Here is a 24,358-nt window from a genome sequence, read left to right as displayed (position 1 = left end):
TGGGCTATTCATAGTCAAGCGGTGTGTTAATGCAGCGATACAGGACGTACTCCTCAGCGTAAAGACGAATTTTAACGGATACGCAATGTGGCAGGGCGTTAATATATAACAAGAAGCGAAGTCGGCCTAAAACAGAACCTTGTGGCAACCGTGATTACACACTAACAGGAGAGGAAATTGATGAATTAAAGTGTACAAACTGAGAACGATAGGTCAGAAAGCTAGATATCCAACCAAGCAGGTGACAGATTTGACAGATTTTGACGACAGATTTTGCGGACACATTTTGCGGACACAGCGTAGCCTAGTAAGGCTTTCGCCCTAATAATTAGCAGAAACAGCAATAGTTATTGACTTTGCTTACTGGTTCGAGCTTTTGACTCTAACATTGATGAAAATTGCTTTCTAACTATAAGCAGGTTACATCAAATGCAATCCTAATAGAAATATTATTTGCGAAAGTTGGATTACCATAGCGATAAAGAAACATATATAACAAAGCGTGCAAGAACTATTACAAAATTCTTTTTAATTTTACCAGGTGACGATACTAGCGTCAGTTCCTACTAGGTTGTACCACTATGTGCAAGACATGTTGCGCACGGTAACCAAGCTTCCAACGGTGAAGAATATCAACGTTGGCGGCACTGTGCTAACGAAAACGTTCGCAGAGAAGATCGTGGCAGCCTTCAACGGTGTGCGCTCACTTAGGAACCACTACGGCATGTCCGAATCCTGCGGCGTCCTCTGTTCGCCACCAAATGGTGAAATGGCCCCCGGTAACGTCGGATTTCCAGCTCCCATGGTCGAACTGAAGGTAAGACATCACTCGTTGAGTCCAACTGCAGGCTATACAGGAGAGAGCGAGGAAGATTAGATTTGGTTTGTTTAGGTTTTGTCGTCCCAAAGCAGCTCAGACTATGAGAGACACCTTAGTGGAGGACTCCGAAAATTTCTATCATCTGGGGTTCTTTAACATGCTTCGCCTCCATCTAAGTGCCGCCAACGGTTGGGTTCAAACCCGCGTGCTCCGGTACAATATTGGATCCAGAAACTCTTAAGCCAGTTTACATTCGCATGGTTGTACCTGTCGTAAGCGGCCGGAGATAGCATTATGAGTACTTGAATTCTGAGTACCAATGAATCGACTACCAAAGGGAAACATTTTCAGAAAGTAATTTTGGAAATCGATAGCTTTTTTATGTGAACAGACGTTTTCTGTGTATACGAACATCGCATACCTTTTACAGGTACCTTTTAGACATACCTTATACCCCCTCTTTTTTCTTTTTTACTGTCGCCAAATGAACATGTCAGCGGGAAACGTCCCTGCGTATCAGGCAGGATTTGACAATGCTGGCCTTAAAAAGCAAGCAATAAATTTGGGAACTTCGGGGATGAAAATTTTAGCCCTCGAAATAATTTTTAAGTACAAAAAGACGTGAAATTAAGTATATTTTCCAACAGGTAAAAGCATCGAAAAGTGTGAGTGTTTGTTAACCCACAGTTCAGCATCTTATAAAAAACCGTCGAGCGCCCTCATCAGAGACGTATCTGCAAAAGTCAACCTATCAACATTGCCGACCTATTCAATGTGCTAATTGTAAATATGAAATGTACCTGATCAGGCTCCAAACACAGCGCACTTTTAAAGTATGCCCTTCACGCGTGCTATTTTCGATCATATTTTTTATTGTTTATTGATGCAAATACAGATGCAGGTCATGAAATTGCAGTACAGAATATTGTTTCTAATGCTCGGAGGATTAAGCTCCTTTTTGCGTCCCCACATAGTTCATTGGATTGCAGCAAACGTGACGCCTTTATGTTTCTTCAAGTTCTCCCACATTCACCGGTTATTTTAGAAAGAGAAGGTGCGAAGCATTTCAGCTTGAGCTAAAAAATATTGTTCTTGTCCTATAGTGTTCGGAACTTTGAAGTTGAAACAGGCGTTTTTAAGGGACTGTTTAGCAGTTTCCTCAGATAGACCGCCATTTCTATATAAGGAGCCCAGACTCAAGTTCCGGCGCGCGCCGCCAGCGCCGCCAGCGCCGCGCCTCCCCTGGCGCCGACTACTGTAGTCACAACTCTTTCTTATTTATTCTGGGAGATTTTAAATTATATTCTTCTTTCACTAATAAACACATGCTAGTATAACATTTTTAACTATTCAATTCATCAAAGAGCCTTTTGTGTGCTTTACATGCTGCCAGCAATAATGTATCTGCATCTATCCAATGTGTATATCGTTGAATTGGTGAATTTCTACGTCAACAGCCAAGCTTTTATAAATTGTTATTGCGTTCTTTTGTTACCTTCATATCTGGTTTTCCACTTTGCATTTGTATGTATAACTGCGCTGCTAAGCCGCTGTAAAGCGAAAGGGGCTTCGGATTGTTTATGCGTCGTTTTGATCCCAGAAAGGCACAAATGAATTTGAATTGCTTTGAAGCTCATTGATTTATCCAGCGGTAAACAAAAGAAATAAATATTTACTACACGTCGTGAAATGTGAAAGTTTCAGCGATAGCTTTTATAGGCCTCTCCTCGCTTGTGCGCGGTGTTGTAGTGGGCCTTAAAGCATGATACGCGCGAATATCACGTTTAATAGCTATCGGTCTTTGCTGCAACTGTAGTAGAGCACACCAGCAAGGATACAGGCATCCGATGAAAAGGAAGAGGAAGAGAGAGAGATGTTGCTACTAGAGAGCTACTCTATCTCGACGTCCTCCTATCGCTACCTCTAACGTCGCCTCTCTGCTGTCTTCGTGTGAAACTAGAACTCTGCATACCTCCCTTACCCAGCAAACAGCGCAGTGCTCAACACAGTTGGATGGCGCGGTGATAATAGTACGAGCGAGGCGGAGTGCCGTCAGACATCTTTTGTGGGCACAGCGCGCTAGCTGCGCATTCTGGACAACTGCAGGTGCGATTAAGAAGTCCCGCAGCAACCGCGCGTAAGTCGAATAACAAGTACGAGCACAGTTTAAAGTCAGGGGTGTGCCGGGGGGTGTGGGACCCCCCGGATATAGTATAAGGATTAAATAAATACGAAGCAGGCAACCATTTATTTTCTTCTTAGTGATAATCGAAACATTTCTTTTCTATTATTTCGACAGTTTCGCAGTGAGTCGTGACCATGAACATATGTTTTCTAAAGCCCGAGATGAAACAAAAAATAAGTATTTCTCCCGTTTGTATAAAACGATGTGCAAAACAGACCACCAGCCGCTTTCTCTCTTACCCTCCTTATTTCCCTTTCCATATGTGCTCGAATGACTAGAGACCGCGATCTGATGGAGCCAGACTTTAACTACTGTGTGCGGGACTCTTCACAATACCAATGACATCCGCACTCATAACCTTGATGTAAAGCGACTGGGAGAAGACCTAGCGTCAGAACATTGAGGAAGGTACATATGGCTCATAAATAATGCGTTCCCTTCTGCTCACTAAAGCAAACAAATGAGGTGTGGCGCGCATGGGGAAGTTAAGCATTTTCAGAAAGAAACCACGAATAACCTGAATTTCATCTGTATTTGGTCCTTTCTATGAGAGTCATATCCATTGCCTCGATTAGAACACTCTGTATATATATAGAATGCCAGTTTCCCTTTTCAAATGATGACACAAATCACGTGAAGTGTATACAAATCAGACAGCTTGCCTATTCTAATTAGGTGATAAATATGATTCCAGTGCATACGATAGTGTTAAAGGGCCCGTCCTTAGGAAATCCCTTGTCAGTGGTGTGAGCGAAAAAGCATTAGTATTAGTAGCATTATAAGTATTAGTAGTACAGGTGGTAGTTGGCAAGAGAAGAAATGGCTCTACATCTTCTACTGTGGAGGTCTTTGTGACGTTGTGTGTCATCAAGCTGGCAGGAGCTCCTAAATGGAGTAGCCCTGATGTGGGAGAATAAGTAAATATCGACTCACCGGGAGGCTTAGATCCCAAGTCAGACACGCTGTCACAAAATGGCGCCGGCACACCTGTCGGACTCGTTTAATGTGGCTTTAAATTTATATCAGCAGGTATTGAACATAACGTAATAAAATTAAGGGGACGCTTAAGTTTCTCCGTTGACAGTAGACGCGAAACGCTTTAACATCGCATTTTCATTGCGCGAATTTTTTTATGTTTCCTGGTTAAATCACTTCAATTTTAAAACTATTACTAACCTTAAAACTACGGCTTCCTTCATAGCCTAACCAACCAGCCGATATTTTGGAAAACGTTGTCTTTATTTTTTCGGAAAGGGGTGACTGTGAAGAAAGTTTTACGATTATAAAATCAAATTGCTAAACAAAATCCTCGAAGTTGTCCTTTAAAGGGTAAGCCTAAGTGTCACCCATACTTTTTGTTTGGAGCCGACACATCATGTGAAGTCATACACGCTGAGTTCAAATTAAAGCGCGGTCTGTCACCACATTGGACCCCAACTTTGCGCTATGGTCATGAATTCGCTTCCATTGCAGATTCATGGCCATGCCCTGGTGCGCTCATGACTAGTACATGACATTGCGATTGTTAGTATATTTTGCCTCGTTGGATGCAACAAGGGCTGCAGGCCTAAGACATTGAGGAGGTCGTTGCCAAAATACAAACCGCGAGGCGACACCTTTCGCTGTGCTCACTGTCGTAACAATAAAATAGTGAGCGCTTTACAATCTTTCAGTTCATCGACTTGAACACCGGAGAAAACGTTGGACCCATGCAGTACGGCGAGATGTACTTCAGGATACCCAGTGTGGCCAAGGGTTACTACAAGAATCCAGAGCTCACAAAAGCGTTCAAGGATGGCGACGGATGGTGCAGATCAGGTGAGGTAGCGTAACTGTGTGGAATTGAATGCACAATATCACAAAGTGGTAACCTTGTGACCACAAAGGTAAAAAACAAATTACTAAAATCCACATAAAGACGGATGCTACGCGAACAACGCAATCTCTCCTGTAGTTTTCAGCGCTTTCTCAGAGGAAGTATCACGAGACTTTGACTGGAAACAGTTACGAATAAGGATAAATAGAGATTGTCTTTACTTAGCAACCTGCGATTCGCTGGCATTGCCACGACAAGACGGGACGAATCCCAAAAAGATTATATAATGACCTGAGAGGGAAAGAAAACCCGTAGGTCTAGGGAGTAATATGCAGATAAATATGGTAACGTTCATAGTCTATGAGGAGAATAGAAGTTTACGCTAGAAGTTGGACAGACGCCTTCTTAAGACAGGCAGTGGTCACAGATCCCTGCGACGAAACTGAAGAAACAAGAAGAATAAGATTTTGAAAGAGCGCATCAAGGAAGTACGCTCAGATCACGAATGACAGTCTACAATATTCCTGAAGGAATATATTTAACAGATGTAGTATTATCACTTTGGAGGAAAAGGAAAAACAGCGCAAAGGGATAAAGGACAAAGGAACAGGAAGCACCTTTGTCCTTCGTCTCTTTGCGCTGTTTTTCCCTTCCAAAATGATTTACAACCAACTCGCCCAGCTCAGCATCCTAATAAAGTATATAACACATGTAAACTAGTATATAACAGCCGGTGCACATCAAAGGTCACAGACATGACAGCATAACCGCTAAGACACAGAAATTACGGAAAGTGGGTCAAGGAACAAACGCGTGTCACTGACTTTGTAGAAGAAATCAAGAAGATGGAATAAGAGTGGCCACGATATGTAACGGGAAGGCAGGATAGACGATATTCGATCCAGAAAATTACCAGAATTTTTACTGTACACAGAAACATTCATAACATAACTTCTGCATCCTGCTCCTTGCCTCGCGGCTTCAAGCACGTTGAGACGGTTGAGGATACGAGAATGGAAAAGTCGGTTTCTTACAGCCGCAGTAGCCAACTTCGTGTTAATGTCTGGCAGATCAAGGAATACGTGAATTTAGTCAACAGTACATTCATATTATTAGCTAGCTTCTTTCTTGTTACAACGATGTAGAAGTTCGAGCAAGTTTTTAGTTTTCCTGTGTTTAAACGTCCGCGTTAGATTGGATGGCATTGTAACCGAAATGTATGTAGTAAGAGTCAAGTGATGGCAGCTGTCCGGTACTCTATGCATAAATGGTCGCCTTGAATAGGGTGGAAACTAATTCTCTATAAGTTTGAAGGTTGTCAAAGTAACACTGATATCAGTCTGAACACTAAACTATATTAGCCGAGCTCTTGCTCGCATTAGGAACTCGACCCGTTTCTTCAAGAAGTCTTCAAGAAGTCGAAAAGAATAAAGATGAACTGCTTTGATTACCAAGTTCAAGAACCCCAGAGAGTGCGTTTGTGAATACACCAGATACGTTTCGTCTAGTCGTCCACCTAGAGCATGAGGGACTAAGAGCAAGCAAAAGGAGCAATAATTTAGTCTATTATTCTATTAAAGTATATGAAATACGGAAGCTCAGAAGTTGAATAATAGTTCCGACTTTTGATAAGTACATTAAAAAGGAGGATGACATTAGAGTAAAACGTCCCGAGATACTGACTTTTATGTGAGTATTTGAAACAATTGCGCAAGAAAAGTACAAAGATAAAAGAGCTGTGACTGTGAACACACACTTCTTCGTGCGAGGACCAACAAATGATGTGTCGAGGTTCTAGAATCTACCGTTTTATTTGCCCTTTGTAACTGTGGAGTCGGAGTTTGAATATTCTTCTTTTAATACGTGATGACTGGCCTAAAGTCAAAACAAACCATTTCGCGAATGCTGTGCACCTGTTAGTTCAACATAGAGTGGCGGATGGGTTGGGGGCAAACGTGGGAATGCATATGTTAGCATCGGAAATCAACAGCTAGGCCGGCAAAATAAGGAAGGTCAATGCGACGTCTTTGACTATTGCACACACATCAGATATATAACATATTTAAGATACCTAAATATACATTATATACATAACAGCTTAAGCACTTTCGGGTAATAAAGATGTTCACAAGTCGCATATAACTGTCATTACTAGTTTGCATCTCGACGCCGTAAGACATTTTAACAACTTTCATGCATATCTAGGTTGCTGCTTGAAATCTCTCGCAGTTTTCTGTGATTTTCTTTATACTTGCAATATGTCTATCACTTCTTTCAAATGCAAAGGTGCCATAATTCTCTAAGATGCCTTGCAACGGATATTTATAAAGATACCTAACTTAGCAGTGCATTCTGTGCAATTGGCATTTTCCGATGAACCGTTAGATATGCTCTCCCTATTTGGACTGCACAGTCTCGGGAAAACACGCACGATGAACCAAAGTTGTGAACATCGTACCACATCACATTTCCCGTTGCCAAGGCATCATTGTAACATCTCATCAAGCTGAAACCTGTAGGCAAGACTGTTTTGAGCCCATTCGATTGTTGGGAAACCACTCGCTAATTCCCACTTCGCGCACGCTTGACCAACTTGTGACGTCAGCTAGACAGGGGGGCCTGTAGGAATCGCTAAATTATGAAGCACTTTCACGTCAAAAGGCGCTAGTTGCCAAAATTTTGTTGCGAAATTACTACGCCGCATCCAGGTACAAAAACTGCCATGAGAAAGGGGAATATCATAGAGAATGTAAAATTATAATTTATTTACGATGCAAACACAACTCGCCAGAGTTGCCCGTTAAGGCAGCGTGAAACAGCATTTGCGTCTTTTCACTGGACTTGCTACGAAGCCGTACTTCCATGACATTCATGTTTGGAGTTTTCTGGGCCATAAACCTCTCTGCAAAAATTTTGATTGGCTGCTTGCATATTTGTTCTCGAATGCGCAATAAGTAAGCATAGCAGTATCATTTCTGCTGAATTTCACCAAAAGAAGTAAAATCCTGGTCACCAAATCGCTAGTCAGCATTCCGGCCCATATTGTTGTTTGCTAAAAATAAAAATGTTACATACCCACTACGGTGATAGAGTGTAGCCACTACTACGTTGCTACACTCGAAGCAATTTGCATTATCTTTGAATTAAGACAAGCTTATCCCTCTATCAATCTAGCAGCACGCTGTTATCAGCCCCCTTCGCTTTAAGGGGCTCGACATATATCTTTGGATACCAAGGTAATGAAACCTTATCCGGTAATAACTCGATTGATACCAGATGTGTTACTATGGTGTCTAATTGTTTTTCAGAAATTGATGGTGCATAAAAAATTTGAAGACACTGAAGTCTGTTTCAGTGGTTATATGCGAAAGCATATATTTCTGTTGATTATTTCGAATCACGGGACACTTTGTCAAGTAACTCTGTTGGGATTTCATCCCTTTTGGAAAGTTATCCTGAATCACGTGGCACTGCCGTGACTCCGGTGTGACGTCACTTTTTCAGGTCATCTTGAATGACGTGAAGCTGTTGCGGGGACTCTGGTGTGTGGTCATCATCTTTTTTCAAGGCTTTCTTAATCACAAAACATTTATTTGTCATGTAACTCTGATGTAACATGATAACTTTTTGCATGCCCCATCCTGAATCACGAGAAAATATTAGTCACATAACGCTGGCGGAACGTCACCACTTTTTACAACTAATCTGAATCACGCGACACTTCTTTTCCACCCTTAATCACGTCGCACTTACCATGGGGCAGTCATGATGTCACAGAATTAGTATGAAGTGCATATACTCACACGACATTACATAAACAATTTCCACCTTTAGTTTTCTTGTTATTTATTACATCCCATGCCTAGTCAAGATTACACTTAATTGTTTACAATGTCATATGTCTGAGTATTGTGCTATATGACTTCGCATTAGACTACTATGATATAGGACTGATGAGACGACATACGCCTTCTTCCGATAAGTGACTTTTTGAGACCATGACTTCGGCGACTCAATCTGTTGACAACTTCCTACGACGGCTTTTTCTTGTGGGACATACAGGCCTTAATAACATAACAGCATTAATGGTGCTATTGGACGGATAACCGGCATCGGCACAGTGTCGAGAAATCTTGAATGTCTGACAGGGGCCTGAAATCTGAGCCCAGCAGTTCTGATTTAAAAAACTGGTTGGTTAAGGGGTGCAATCGAAGCTGTTCCTTAGGTCTCGCGGTGTTCAGGCTGCCTCTAAGTCATCAAGGAACAAGGTCGTGAACCTTCTTTCAGAACAATTTATGTTCCCCCATGTACTTAGACAGTACGCCCCACTTGAGCGCGATAAATTTGTGCGCTAACTTGAAGTGTGGAAGCCGCAAAGATGGCGTCTATATTTTTTATGGGTAATGGATCACGAAGTAAAAAAAAAAAAAAAGACGGTGGTGTGAGCGCACTCATTTTATCCATATCTTCCACGAGTGGCGATTCTCTTTCTGCATAGACGAGACCTGAACACGATATCTTCCTGCATATGATATAAATTGTACCATCAGCATGACTAGAACCAATGCAAGGCAAAATTATTCCATATCCCTATCCCACCCAGATGCCGCCACATAAACCCGCGAACTTCCTACTATTTTTATTATTGAATTCTACCAAAATATCAACCATCATCGTCAAAAGCCCGTCTACCCGCGGCAGGCCAACGGCTTCTCCCAATCTCTGCAATACCCCGGCTCTAAGCTATGTTTCATCCACTTCACCCGTGCAACTTCGTAACATCGTTCGCCCACCTTTCTGCTGGGCCCCGCTAATCTTGTTTATCTTTGGAATCTATTTGTTACCCTTAGTAGAGTCTTTCAATACTCATATTTCTCAAGAAACTTCCGCTGAAGTTTCTGGGGGCCTCGTGCGGTGCGCCACCCCCAGCGGTGTATGCTATATATGGTTGCACCCAAGACCTTTATTTTCACTCCTGTGCCATCGTTTTATATTTCGATTATTTTACGGGAAATTCCTGAATCTCCTGCATAATGAACTATTGTAATCCACTTGTCGCTTATATGAAGAAGGCGCTGCCGGCAGAGGCACAGCCACAGTGCTTAAACAGATTTGTTAGGGCGCCCATGGTATGGGGCCGTGGCCATAGATCAGTGGCAGCCGTTCTTGCTATGAAGTCAAACTTTTCTTTTTTTTGAACATGCCAATCTGGAATATTATACTAAGTAGCTAGTGTATATGTTTCTACTCTCTAAACTGGCTTGCCGAGCCCATCAGTCGTTAGCAGGTTCGAAGTAAACTAGTCAGTAACTGACATCCTGGTGTCAACATTTGTATTTATCATAAAGTCGCCACAGTAACCCATGCGAATAAAATCTAGTGTTTTTACACAAAATCAACGTCGTTCCAATCCAATCCGCAGACACCTTTTGATTCTTCTTTTGGGGCACACTTTCTGACAATAACTATACAATGTATTGAAAGTACTGCATATCACACGTCGGTCATTCTCATTGTGACCCGTTGGGTTGCATGTAAACACGCCGGCATGAGCCCTCACAACCGACGGTAAAACACGTCCCACTCAACCGGTTGCCCGACGTGCGCAGGAGACATCATGTACTACGACGAAGATGGCCGCGTTTACTTCGTCGACAGAATGAAGGATATGATCAAGTGCCTAGACCAGCAGGTCTCCTCGGTCGAACTGGAATCTCTGCTGCAGAGCCACAGGAGTGTGGTCGACGCCGCAGTTGTTGGCGTGGAGGACATGAGATGCGGCGACGCCCCTGCTGCCTTCGTCGTGCTCCGGAATCTGTCGACAGCTTCGGCTGAAATCGCCGAAGAGCTCAAGTCTCTTGTTGCAGGTGGGTAAGGGTCCGTATGTTATATTCGTTCATCTCACTTGCGAAATAAGCATTTATGCGATGCGAAAACAGCGAAGCCAAGACGAAGCTTTCGCCAGCAAAGATAGTCTAAATAAAGTATAGATCAGTATTAAAATCGTAGAACATGTATCGACTGTATATGGCGTCATAGGTATGGGTATAGAAATCATGACCACGCGCATACGTATATTCCTTGCTATGCTGCTATTCACAAGAATCTCGGAAAGTAATAATATATATTTCAAGCAGAAATGCTTAAAATTATATTGCTGGTTTGCACATACATATTTCATGGCCATTATTAATGCAAAAACCTTTTATTATTTTATTTTTCAGATCGAACCGAGAAGTTCAAGCACTTGTATGGTGGTGTCGTATTCATTGACCGTTTGCCGAGGAACGCGAATGGCAAAGTGATAAAGTATGAGCTTAAGGCCATTTATGGAAAATCTAAAGTTTACTGAACCGCTTGCCATGTTGCTTATAACGACGCGGCCATGATACCCTTTTTTATCTACAGAATCTTCTATTGGAGTATGAACTGCTCGATGCATGTGATGCCTCAGCTGGTTGAATAAAGAAAAAAAAAACATGATATTCTCGCACATACAAAGTATTAAAAAAGTTGATCCTGACTTGAACTGCCATTTTATTCTACATTTTCTTTGCCGTAACCGCCGTAATAATGTACGGATTATTCCCCTCAGAGTTCACACAAAACTGAAAATGAAGCGTTCACCTTATGCAGCTGCAAGTGGAAGCTGCTACCTTAGCCAGAAACTCGACATGAGTGCATACTGCGGGTTCTTACTCTGTGGGAACAATTCACGTGCGCAGCGTAAAATACCACTCGTACATAACGCAATACTAGGCTGTTCTCACAGAAAAGGGGCGCTTCACTGAATGATGAACAGTGGGGCATTATCCAAGAACTCAGAAATTAGAATAGCAATCGCAGGAGGCAGGGGCTATTATCACACAAATTTGAAAGAAGCCGACATCCTCCAGACAGAATTCATTTTGGAATGCGATAAGACGTTTTCCTGCCTCCCTCTCTTTGCCTCTTCGCACACAAAAAATGAGCGCCATTTGCACTCCGCTGCTTGGTCACGCTCTTTTCGCCAGTAAGTGTAACGGATTCCCTATTTGTTACCTCAGTGCCTTGACTGTATGTATAGCTCAGTTCTCGTTCCTGCAATTTTTACAGGGACATGCATTAAAGCCCGCCCCCTGGATTTAGAGTCGTAGGGATGGTGGTGGGCATAATGGAGTAAGCATATGAAAAAAGGACAGTTCCCGTGGAAGTCGAAGCTTATTGCCAGAGCGTAAGACCCCGTAACCAGAGGGTCGTTATGCGACTACGATCATTGAGAGGGCGGTAACCGTTGACGAAGGACGAGGTAAGTCACTGCTGAAAGAGCGCCGGCGTAGACAAATGGATGGTGGTCCCATTTAGTGCGGCAGCACTAAATTCGTCACTTCCGAAAAACCAATTATGTCCGTGTGAAGCCTTTTGCACGAGAGAGTTTCAACACTGAATAGTTGGCCGTTCTTTTTTGCATCACGAGATCACATGAGATGGCCGAGTTGGAAGGTGCGACCAACTCTCGTAGCTTTTTTTTTTAAATAAAGGATTAGATATAATTCGAACCCAGAACCCTCGCATTTTAATTCAGACGCGCTGCCTCTAGGCTACGCAGTCTCGGTCGTAAGGCTTGGTCAAAGCGGGACTTTATATCAGTACAGAAACTTAGCTTGACGCGGAGACGTAGCGTAGCGCACATTGACAAGGCTGAGTGCAATCGCGACCACTGAAGAGCCTGCGTGAGGAGAGTCCGGTAATCCGCTATATTCCACGTGTCGGGCAAGCTATAGACTAATGTGTTCTAGAAGCAGGGACTTCTATTTATATATTGTTAGCTTACGACTGAAGGTTACTGAGTATGTGTGGAGTAACATATAGTGCCAAAACTGGACTAGTCCACCACGCGCGGCCAGCTAAACAGCAGCGCAAAAGATGCGCAGTTTGATCACACAAGTAAAAGCCAAACAAAACTAAAACGAAGACAGAGCAAGGTACAAAAAGATAAACAAGATAAAACGTTGATAGCCCCAAAGTCGGATTTGGATCGGCCACGGAGATAGGGAGCCATTGCTTATGTGAAAGTAATATATAGCAGCCCGTTCTGGTGCATTCCGTCGGCGACCGTTGTTGCGCCTCTGAGGGTCCCAAAAAGGTGGCATATATCACGCCGCCTACCAGCGAGGCGCATGCGGGCTCACAGGCGATCCCTCTTCGGCACCGACCAACACCACTTTCCGACTCACGAGAAAGGTCGGCAGGTGATGAGGAAAAAAAAAATGCGCTCGCTTTGCGACACCATCTGACTGGGGACTCAATCTTTGCCCGTCGGACCGAGGGGGTACCCAGCGTTCAGCAGTCTTAGAGCTTGACGGCCAAACGCTGCTGATATAATATGCGGGCAAGTTTTGCCGAGAGCGCTTTTGAGACACGACATGGCAATAGCTCGGTTAACGAGCTTCGAATGGGCGGAACTGAATGGCAGAAGTGGTTTGTTGGCGCGCGGTTCATAGCACCAGCAGACACCATCATCCTTAAAGTGGAACCGAATATCAAGAAATCTGCCCATTGACTGGGAGTTCGTGTGTGAGGTCAAGAGGATTCATTACCGATTCGAACGCAGCCAGTACTTTACCGCTAACACATCGAATTGCCTGCGAGTCCCAGTCTAAAAGAACTAAAAAAGCATCTACATAACGAAAAATCTTAACATTGCTGTCCTTGAGGGAGGCGATAAGATGGCGATTGAAATGAGCCAGCACAAGATCACTGAGAACCGGGGCTATGTAGGACCTGATACATATACCTTGCTTTTACAAGCCGGGTGTCCCTTCAAACTGAATGTAGGTTGATTTAGGATAAAATTTTAAAAGTTCTAAAAAACCGCCAACTGTGAGCCCCGCGGTGTTTTGAAAAGCAATGGAGCCAGATTTGTCAATGGAATGTTCAACGCACTCAAGGATGAGCTTGTGAGGCAAAGAATAAAAGAGATCTTTAATGTCAATGGAGAAAACCTGGTAGCCTTTGTCGGTGTTAGAGCTAAAAAATTCTAAAACCTGGTTAGAGTTGTTAACAATAATTTAAGGGCACTGCAGAATCTGCATTGGAGTAATGTGAAAGCATGGATACTGCTGTTAGTTGCTTCTAGTTGCTTAATTCACTTCTTGTTTGCCCATTTTAGTCTTTCAAATTGCGCGTCAATCCCTTCCTAAGCCCTTTTTTCGGCTCTACTTTCGGTTGCGTTAAGTCACATCCTTGACGTCATGTCCACTACGGCACTCCTTTCTCTCTGCGACCCAGTTATTCTAATTAATTACCTAATCATCTTATTGGCCTAATTATTTTTTCGGCAACAACATTACGTCACCCTTATCGATTGACACCACTCATTAACCTCTACCACTTCTCAATTACTCACAACTGCTGCGGACACGGCCTGCGGACACGATCTGCGGACACGGTCTGCGGACCGAAATCTGTGAAGATAGCGAAGTAATGCTTTCGTATTAATAAAAGGGTCGTTCACGGGTAATAGTTTAAGATGGCGCTGTAAACAATTCAAGAGCACTGCAGAATCTGCATTGAAGTAATCCGAAAGCACGGATGCTGCTGTTCGTTGCTTCTGGTTGCTTCTAGTTGCTTAATTCACTTCCTGTTTGCCCATTTTAGTCTTTGGTACTTTCAAAGTTAGCGCCAATCCCTTCCTACGCCCTTTTTCTGCTCTCCTTTCGGTTGCGTGACGTCAAATCATCTATTTCATGGAGCAAAACAACCTGTGCCCACCTGAGTTGGTTGGTTTCCGACCAGGCGTGAGCACGCAGGACGTGATGCTCTGACTAAAACACGACATAATAGACTCACGATCCAGGGACGCCAAAGTAATCTTGGGACTAGGCTTAATGAAAGCCTTCGACAACGTCAGGCATGAGACGATTCTCAGCGGTCTCCAGGAAATCGGAGTGGGATCCAGAACATATAACTACGTAAGAGACTTCTTAACAGACAGAAAAGCCTGCATTAAATTCCAAGACATTGAGTCTCCCACATTGCAGCTAGGAAGCAGGGGCACATCGCAGAGATCAGTTCTCTCCCCATTTCTCTTCAACGTGGCAATGAGGGGACTCCCCAAACCGCTGAACAACATCGAGAGGCTCAAATTTAGCATGTACGCGGATGATATCAATCTCTGGATAAACCAGGGCAGTGGTGCGAGCATATAGAGACGACTGCAGGCAGCGGCAGACACAGTAGTAACTACGCGGCTAGTAGGAGGCTTTCGTGCTCACTGCACAAATCAGAACTACTAGTCTACAACCCAAAATCGTTGAGCTGCAAGCAAATCGAAGAATTCGATATCAAATTGGAAGGAATGTCCGTACCAAAGATTGATCAAACACGAATCTTAGGGCTATACATTCAAGAGAATGGATACAACGACGGAATACTAAAGAAACTGGAAGGCTACGCCACACAAGTCCTAGGCATATTCAGGAGAATAACAATGAAGGGCCGAGACTTAATAGAAAAATGAGCTTGATCAGACTTATGCAGGCATATGTCATAAGCTGCATAAGCTACTTTACGCCATATTTAAACCTTAGAGCAGAGGGAAAGAGAAAATTAGAAGCACTCATTAGACGATGCATAAAGATGGCCCTGGGCCTACCAATGAGTACATCCACAGAGATGCTGCTCGCTATGGGGTACACAATACGTGGGAATAGCAGAGTCAGTCAGAGTGTCGCAACTCGAAAGGCTAAGCCAGAAAATTACAGGAAGAGCCATTTTAAGTGTAGTAGGCCTGCAGACAGACAGAGGGATGCAACAAAAGTCGAGCATCCCACAGATATACCGAGATAAGCTAACCATCTCCCCTCTTCCTCGACACATGCACCTCATATACAACACGGAAAGGAGGCAAAAGAGAGCAGAAGCACTCAAGAAGCGCTTCGAACCACTGGACAGCAAGGCAGTTGCATACGTTGATGCGGCGAGTGGAAAGTCGGGTGCGGCGGTAGCCTCGGTAGTCGACGGCCGAGGCGCCCCAGTATCGGCAGCCACTATTAGAAGCCGCAACTCCGAAACAGCTGAAGAAGTTGCGATAGCGCTCGCTTGCGTAGGAACGGAAGCAAAATTCATAATTAGTGACACCAAAACAGCCATCTACAATTACGCAAAGGGCAGGATCACACCAGAAGCGGCGAGAATCCTGACCGTAAAATAGCTGAATAGAAACGTCAGCTTAATATGGACTCCAGCGCACGCGTCTGTTCCTGGTAACGAGGCGGCACATGAGTTAGCCCGAGATCTCTACTTCCGGGTAACCGTAGAGCCGCCTGATTGCCAGAACATGGACGAACGTCTATTAAATTATACAGAAATAGTCGAAACTTATAGAGAAAGCAGAAAGCTGGTGCCACCACCAGATAAGCGTCTGAACAACAAAGAGGCGACCTAATTAGGACGTCTACAGGCAGAGAACTACATCCACCCGGTCTGGGTCTATCACGTCCAGAAAGATGAGCGACAGGACGATACATGTAAGCAATGTGGGGAGAGAGGGACCCTCAACCACGTAATTTGGGAATGCGCTAGCTTCCCAGAGGCTAAGACAAAAATACTTAGTAGAGAAGCCTGGGAAACCCTTCTGCGGAGCGAGGACCCAACTCTGTGGAAACAAGCCATCCGCCTGGCGGAAGAGGCCGCAAGGAACCAAAACCTCTTTGCCTGCCTTTAATCGCGGAGGTCCCGGCCCCCGTCGCCTAGGCCTGCGTGCCGGGGGCAGGGAGTAGGGGACCTCCATTCTGGTGGAAATAAAAGTTGTTCACACACACACACTCACAATAATTCACTTCTTGTTTACCCATTTTAGTCTTTGGTATTTTCAAACAGCGCCAATCCCTTCGTATGCCCTTTTTTTTCGGCTCTACTTCCGGTTGCGTAACGTCACATTCTTTAAGTCATATCGAGTACAGAATCCTTTTTCTCTTTCCGCTTTCACTACCAACTTCCTCCCTGCCCTTACGCGCGGTTCAGGTGTCCACAGAACAATTGTGGCAGATACTGCGCTTTCCTTTCCTGTGAACCAGTTATTTTATTAATTACCTAATTAACTCATTCCCCTTCATGGATCACTGCCTTGTCGTGGCGGAGGGGCTTGCGAAACTTGATGAAGTCGTGAGCTCTGCTGTGTAGGGCCACCCAAGATAGACAGGTCACGGCAGACAGTTCTGACAAAATGTGATTCACTGGAGAAGGTAATGGAAACCCACTCCAGTATTTCCTGCCAAGAAAACCCTATGACCAGCCACAATAGCATTAATGATATGGCGCCGGAAGATGAGCCCCCAGGTTGGAAGGCGTCCCACATGTTACTGGGGGTGAACAAAGGGCGATTCCTTGTAGCTCCAGGACGAATGAAGCGGATGTGCTAAAGCCAAAAGTACGCTCAGATGTGGATGTGTCGGGAAGCGACCGGAAAGTCCGATGTTGCAAAGAGATATATCACATAGCAACATGGAATGTAAGATCTATGACGCAAGGTAAACTGGATGCCGTCAAGCGAGAAATGGACAGATTGAACATTGATATCTTGGGTATCAGCGAGCTCAAGTGGGCCGGAATGGGAGAATTTAATTCCGGCGACCATTATGTCTTTTATTGTGGGCACGAATCCAGGAGAAGGGATGGGGTCGCTCTCATAGTAAATAGAAGAATGGGCAAAGCAGTGCTAGAGTACAACCCCAAAAACGACCGAATGATTTCACTCCGGACAAGGTCACCCTTTCATATAACAGTTATCCAAGTCTATTCACCAACCACTACTGCTGAAGAAGCTGACGTTGAGAGATTTTATGCTGACCTGCAATGCCTTTTAGACCACACTCCATCATCAGACGTCCTTTTTCTCATAGGAGACTGGAATGCTAAGGTGAGGAGTGAAGAAATACCCGGAATTACAGGCAGGTTCGGTCTTGGTGAGCCAGGTGAAGCTGGGTAGACGCTAGTAGAGTTTTGTCAAGAAAACAACCTGACCATAGCGAATACTCATTTTCAACAGGACAAGAGGCACCTGTACACATGGACTTCACCGGACGGTCTGTACAGGAATCAGATGGATTATATTCTTTGCCGGCAGAGATGAAGAAGCGCTATACAAGCAGTAAAAACAAGGCCTGAGGCCGATTGTGGCACCGATCATCAGCTTCTTGTTGCCAAATTTAGGCTTCGATTGAGGAAAACGCGGAAAACTAGAAGGCCTTTCAGGTATGATCTGGATCAAATTCCATCAGAATATGCTGTGGAAGTGAGGAATCGATTTCAAGAATTAGATCTAGACGACAGAGAGCCTGAAGAGAGCCTGAAGAGATGTGGACTGATGTTCGTGATATAACGCAAGAAGTTGCTACTAAGGTAGTTCCAAAGCAAAAAAAAAATGCAAGAAAGCAAACTGGTTATCTGAAGAGACTTTGCAAATAGCTGAGGAAAGGAGGATGGCAAAAGTTATGGGGGAAAGAGAAAGATACAAGGTCCTCAATGCGAATTTTCAGAAAATAGCAAGGAGAGATAAGAATGCCTTCCTGAACATACAGTTCCAAGCAGTTGAGGACAACAACCAACTGAGGAACACAAGAGCTCTGTATAAGACAATCAAAGATGTCAAAGGAAGTTTCTGTGCTAAGCTGGGCGTGATAAAGGACAAACGAGGCAGGGACCTCACTGAAGCCTCAGAGATAAAGAAGAGGTGACAGGAATATACAGAAGAACTGTACAAGAAGGACTCGGATGTGCAAACCCAACATAAGACGGTTGTGATTACTGATCTCGAGCCGGGCACCCTGAAGAGTGAAATTGAATGGGCCTTAGCCAGCCTTGCTAAGAACAAAGCTAGCGGAATTGATGGCATTCCAGCTGAGTTGCTTCAAAACCTCAACCATGACGACACTGTTAACGTTCTGTACACATTATGTCAGCAAATCAGGACAACCCTGCAGTGGCCACAGGATTGGAGGAGGTCAGTTTAAATCCCCATTCAAATGAAAGGCAGTGCCAAAGATTGTTCCAACTACTGCACGATCGCGCTTATTTCGCATGCTAGCAAGGTGATGTTGAAAATCCTCCAAGGTAGGCTGCAGCAGTATGTGGATCGGGAGTTACCGGACGTGCAAGCTAGGTTTCGCAAGGGCAGAGGAACTAGAGACCAAATTGCCAACATTCGCTGGATCTTGGAAAAAGCAAGAGAGTTCCAGAAACCCATCTACTTCTGCTTTATTGATTATACAAAAGCGTTTGATTGCGTAGATCACAGGAGATTGTGGTAAGCTCTCCAAGAGATGGGAGTTCCAATTCACCTCATCTGTCTCCTCAGGAACCTGTATGAAGGGCAAGAGGCCAAAATCAGAACTGGGCATGGTCTTACTGATTGGTTTCCGATTAAGAAAGGAGTGAGACAAGGCTGCATACTGTCGCCCTGCCTATTTAACCTATATGCAGAGTGCATCATGAGGAAGGCCGGTCTGGACGAGTCTTCAGCTGGAGTGAAGATTGCTGGAAAACGTATCAACCTAAAATATGCGGATGATACCACTTTAATGGCAGAAAGTGAAGTGGAGCTCAAGAGACTTCTGATACGCGTACAAGAACAGAGTGAGAAGTTTGGGCTTAAATTGAACATTAAAAAGACAAAGATCACGGCGTCTTGCCCTATCAAGTCCTGGAGCAACAAGGGACAAGAAGTGGAAGCTGTGACAGATTTTCTCTTCTTGGGCTCCAAGATTACCCCGGAAGGAGACTGAAGCCATGAAATTAGGAGACGCCTGCTTCTGGGAGAGAAAGCCATATGCTAGCCTTGACCGCCTAGTAAAGAGCAGAGACATTACCCTGACAACCAAGATCTGTATAACTCGTGCTATGGTCTTTCCAGTTGAGATGTATGGATGCGAGAGTTGGACTGTGAAGAAGGCTGACCGCCGAAGAATTGACGCGTTTGAATTGTGGTGCTGGCGGAGACTCTTGAGAGTTCTTTGGACGGCCAGAAGATCATATCAGTCGTCGACCATAAACCCTGACTGCTCATTGGAGGGTCAAATTCTAAAGTTAAAGCTCAGCTACTTTGGTCATCTGATGAGAAGACAGGAGTAGCTGGAGAAAGATTTGATGTTGAGAAAGGTTGAGGGTCACCGGAGAAGGGGTAGGCAGTGAACGCGATGGTTAGATGGCATCCTCGAGGCGCTGCAGATGAAGTTATGTGATGTTAGTAAGATAGTGAGAGACCGGAAAGCGTGGCGTGATATGGTCCATAGGGTCACGAAGAGTCGGACACGACTGAACGATTGAACTGAACTGAATTAATTTATTGGCCTAAATATTTTTTCGACAACAACATTACGAACCTCATCGATTGACACCACTTATTAACCTCTACCACTTCTCAATTACAACTGCTACGGACACGATTTTGCGGACACGACCTGCGGGCACGACCTGCGAACACTTTCTGCGGAAAGAAATCTGTGAACATAGCGAAGTAATGCTTTCGCATTAAAAAAAAAGAGCTACAGAGTGCTGTTAAGTTCCAGTTCCAGAGACTATGGTTCTCAGTGGCACATCTGCGGGGTCTTGGGCTAAAAAAGGCATTTAAAAAATCTTTCTTGCTTTTATCAATCGCCTTTCAGATAGATTCAACATTGCTTAGAAACACCTTTGCTTGACAAGAAATAGTTTTCTTAGATTTCGATTTAAACAGTGCGCTAGGAATTACAGCGAATCTGCCTTCTTTGTCAGCAGGGAGATGGCGGAGTGAGTGGTCGCGTAGGAAAGAAACCACACCTCTTAAGGATAGACCGGGTTCGTTACTTTTCCAACGATTAGCCACATCAACACCTTCCGAGACACAGCGAGTATTCGCCTCGTATAAGACGCGTGGCACGACACCTGACGAACTAAAGAAAGTTGTTCTAGCCTTGATTTCTTGGGCGGCATAGCAAATTTAGGACCGAGAAAAGGGACACCGCTAACGTAGGATGGCAAAGTTACATCACGTACGACGTGCTCACATTGTGGTTCCTGCGAATCTTGAGCAGGCCTGGCACCAGCACTTGCCGCCAGAGGAACTCCGTTGTTTGGTCGGCAAGGGTGTAGAACACCCATAGCTCACGTTGGCTCGAGGAAGCATGGCCAATGCTGCAGACTTGGACTCCTCGTGTGTTCTGTCCGATCCGCACGCAACCGTTTCGTGCATTGCCGTGTCTGTGTGCCAAGCTTGGGAACTTTCCTTCTGCCTTCGAACCAAGCGACTACCCGAAGATGGCAGCGCTCTGTTCGGTGGGCTTTCACCTCCCATCTGTCATGGAATAAGGGTCGGTTAAGATCCTCAGATCGGAATGGAGACCCCAATCACGCCTTTACCGAGACCTCCTGAATGTCCAAATCTGCAGAATGGGCCATATGCTTCTTTGCTGGCCTCGGACGTTGGCAGCAGGAGGCCACCCAGATTCTGCGAGAACTTAAGATTGCGCATGAGAGCACAGATCAGCAGATTAAGCACTTAGGATCGGTACTGCATGGCGTGATGGGGCAGCAGCAAATTACCGTATCGATCCATCCAGCGCGGAGAGGACAAGCCAAAGTAAAACATGGATTCCGCCAAACGGAAAATAATTACAGTCTGGCAGTGGAACTGTAAGGGGTACGCACGCAAGAAGGACAACCTACAGATCCACATCCGAAACACCACTGTCAAACCAGACATTATCGCACTACAAGAACCCTCCAGAGTGGCTACTCTTTCAGGCTATGTTACCGTTACGGAACTGCGAACTAGCCGCAGATATCCAGCAACGACTGTACTGGTCAAAAGGGACATCAGCTATATGTGCAGTATGAAATTGAGGACGTAAACATAGATTATACGCTTGTTGAAATCATTCCCGCCGAGAAGGGACAGCGGAGCACCTACGTCCTCAACGTCTACTGCTCTCCCAAGGATCACACCCAGGAAACGAGTAAACTCCTAGACAAAATTGTGAGAAAGGCCAGACGTAATCAGCTTATCATAGTTGGGGACTTCAACGCTCATCACCCTGAATGGGGTTACCCAAAGACTAATGGTAAAGGCACAGCAATACTAGGGAAAGTTCAGGAGCTGGGCCTCACGCTACTGAATGATACTACCAAACCCACGAGAACCGGCAACAGTATATCGAGGGACACTAACCCTGATCTGTCACTAGCTCGAAACGCGATCAATCCCACATGGCTCAATACTGGGGAAGACTTTAACAGTGATCCACTACATTCTCGCCATTACAATACAAACTAACTCACGTAACAAGAGGGCATGGAACTCCTGTAAGCACACCGACTGGGATAAATTCAGGAAAGACAGGGAGAGTAATGCGCCGTGCAGCATCTCGGACTTGGAGAAGTGGTCCAGGATATATGCGTAGACACCCTTAAGCACACCAGTAGCATAGAAACGGACGGGGAGCAAACCATCATAGACTCCAGGCTAGCGTACATGTGGGTAGCCAGACACGCGTTCATGAAGAAATGGAAGAAGCAGATAATTAACCGGAAGCTCAAGTTACGCATTGCACAGCTTGAGAAGGAAATTGAAGAACATGCCATTAACCTTACACGCCAGAACTGGTATCAGGTATGCGACGAACTTAATGGGCAGCTTGGAAACAAGAACACGTGGAACCTTCTCCGCCACATTCTTGATCCAGCCCAGTCCAAGGCAGTCAGCAGAAACGCTATAGACCAGATCATCCATGCATATCCCGGAAGCGGTGAACAATTCTTATCGTCACTACAAGATAAATATGTAAACTCCAGCAAAGATGGAGATTTGTACCCGGACTACACGGGACGCGACAATCCAAATCTTGACGAGCCTTTCTCGGACGCAGAGATCTGGGCCGCACTGTCTCAACTCAAGACAAAATCTGCGGCTGGACCAGATGAAATCAATAATAAGATGCTGTGGAACCTAGATCTAAAGTCGGTCACAGCGCTCACTGATTACTTGAATGAGTGCTGGGAGAGTGGTAGCATACCCCAATCTTGGAAGCACGCCAAGATGATTTTTATTCCAAAACCTAACAAGATGATAAACCTCGATAACATAAGGCCAATCTCGCTTACCTCATGCTTAGGTAAGCTAATGGAGCATGTTGTGCTTAATAGACTGCAGGACTATGCCGAAGAATACTCGCTTCTACCACACACCATGGTGGGCCTCAGAAGGGGACTTTCTACACAGGATGTCATGCTTCAACTGTCACGTGACATCATTAACAGATCTAAAAAGGTAAACACGCAGGCTACCCTGGCTATCGACCTAAATAAAGCATTTGACAATGTCTCCCATTATACTATACTAGAGCACCTAAACGAAATTAACCCTGGACGAAAGGCTTACAACTGAATCAAGGCCTTTCTGAGTGAGCGCTCGGTGGAACTGAACGTGGGCAATTTGAAATCCGACTCGATAAGGCTGGGAAACAGAGGCACCCCTCAGGGGCTGTTCTCTCTCCGTTCCTCTTTCCCGGATAGACTCGTCAAAATACCAGGAGTACAGCACAGCCTCTACGTGGACGATATTACGGTGTGGGCAACTAAGGGCTCTCATGGTGAAATCGAGGCCGCTCTTCAAGCAGCTGTAGACGTCATCGATGAAAAGGCCAGGAGAGCGGGCCTAGAATGCTCCCCTGAAAAATCGGAGCTTATAGTGTTTCATAAAGGCAAATTAAATGCGCCCTTGACGACAGTCATTATACAGGGTGTGGAAGTAACAGAGGTTCAAGAGATCAAGATCCTGGGGCTCAGGCTACAAACTCTGGAAACGCACCAGCAATCAACAAACTGAAATGGGTGGTTAACCAAACAGCCAGACTAATACAAAGAATCACTAATAGAAAACGAGGCATGAAAGAACACGACCTCTTCAAACTCATAGACGCCTTCATCATAAGCAGGATTACATACTCCCTCCCGTACTTAAAACTCCAAAGAAACGAAGTTGAGAGAATCGACGCCATCATTAGAATGGCTTACAAAACAGCAATGGGCCTGGTTCGCTCGACTCCCAACGAACAGCTTCTCAAACTCGGGGTCCACAATACCTACGAGGAACTCAAGGAGGCACAACGAACTGCCCAAATAAGGCGCCTATCCAGCACACCCGCCGGTAGGACAATACTTGAAAGATTAGGTATTGAGGGCGAACCCCTACAAGACCTCCCTCAAACTATTCCACGCGATATCCGAAAGAGGATCACCATCAAACCTCTCCCTCGGAACATGAACCCCCACGCCCATCAAGGCCGAAGAAACGCACGAGCTAAGAACCTGCACAAAACCCTGAGCCGGCTACAGGATGTCATCTACCTCGACGCCGCAGATGACGCGGAAGACCCCAACAAATATTCGACATGTGGCGTCACGCAGCCCACCACTTGACCCAGCGAGACTCGTTATGGCGGAGACTGTTTCCACATCCAGACCCCTAGCGGCGGAAGAGGTCGCCATCGCCGCGGCCATCGCTTTTACTGATACAACAACC

General features: G+C 44.9%; 1 protein-coding gene and 1 pseudogene across 1 annotated transcript; both read left to right on the top strand.

The window, feature by feature from the left end:
• The first annotated feature begins 577 nt into the window (after positions 1-577).
• LOC146175524 (luciferin 4-monooxygenase-like) lies at positions 578-11,173 on the top strand. Its single transcript, XM_084580791.1, has 4 exons — positions 578-817; positions 4,679-4,823; positions 10,431-10,688; positions 11,046-11,173. The coding sequence occupies exons 1-4, from the start codon at positions 593-595 to the stop codon at positions 11,171-11,173; spliced, it is 756 nt and encodes a 251-aa protein (XP_084436917.1). The 5' UTR covers positions 578-592.
• Positions 11,174-15,431: 4,258 nt separating this feature from the next.
• Positions 15,432-16,528, top strand: LOC146175523 (uncharacterized; annotated as a pseudogene).
• The last annotated feature ends 7,830 nt before the right edge of the window (positions 16,529-24,358 follow it).

The sequence above is a fragment of the Amblyomma maculatum genome, chromosome 10 (assembly GCF_055883805.1).
Source record: "Amblyomma maculatum isolate TAMU_Amacu chromosome 10, ASM5588380v1, whole genome shotgun sequence".
In the NCBI taxonomy this organism is placed as follows: Eukaryota; Metazoa; Arthropoda; class Arachnida; order Ixodida; family Ixodidae; genus Amblyomma; species Amblyomma maculatum.
This window is presented reverse-complemented; position numbering and strand designations above follow the sequence as displayed.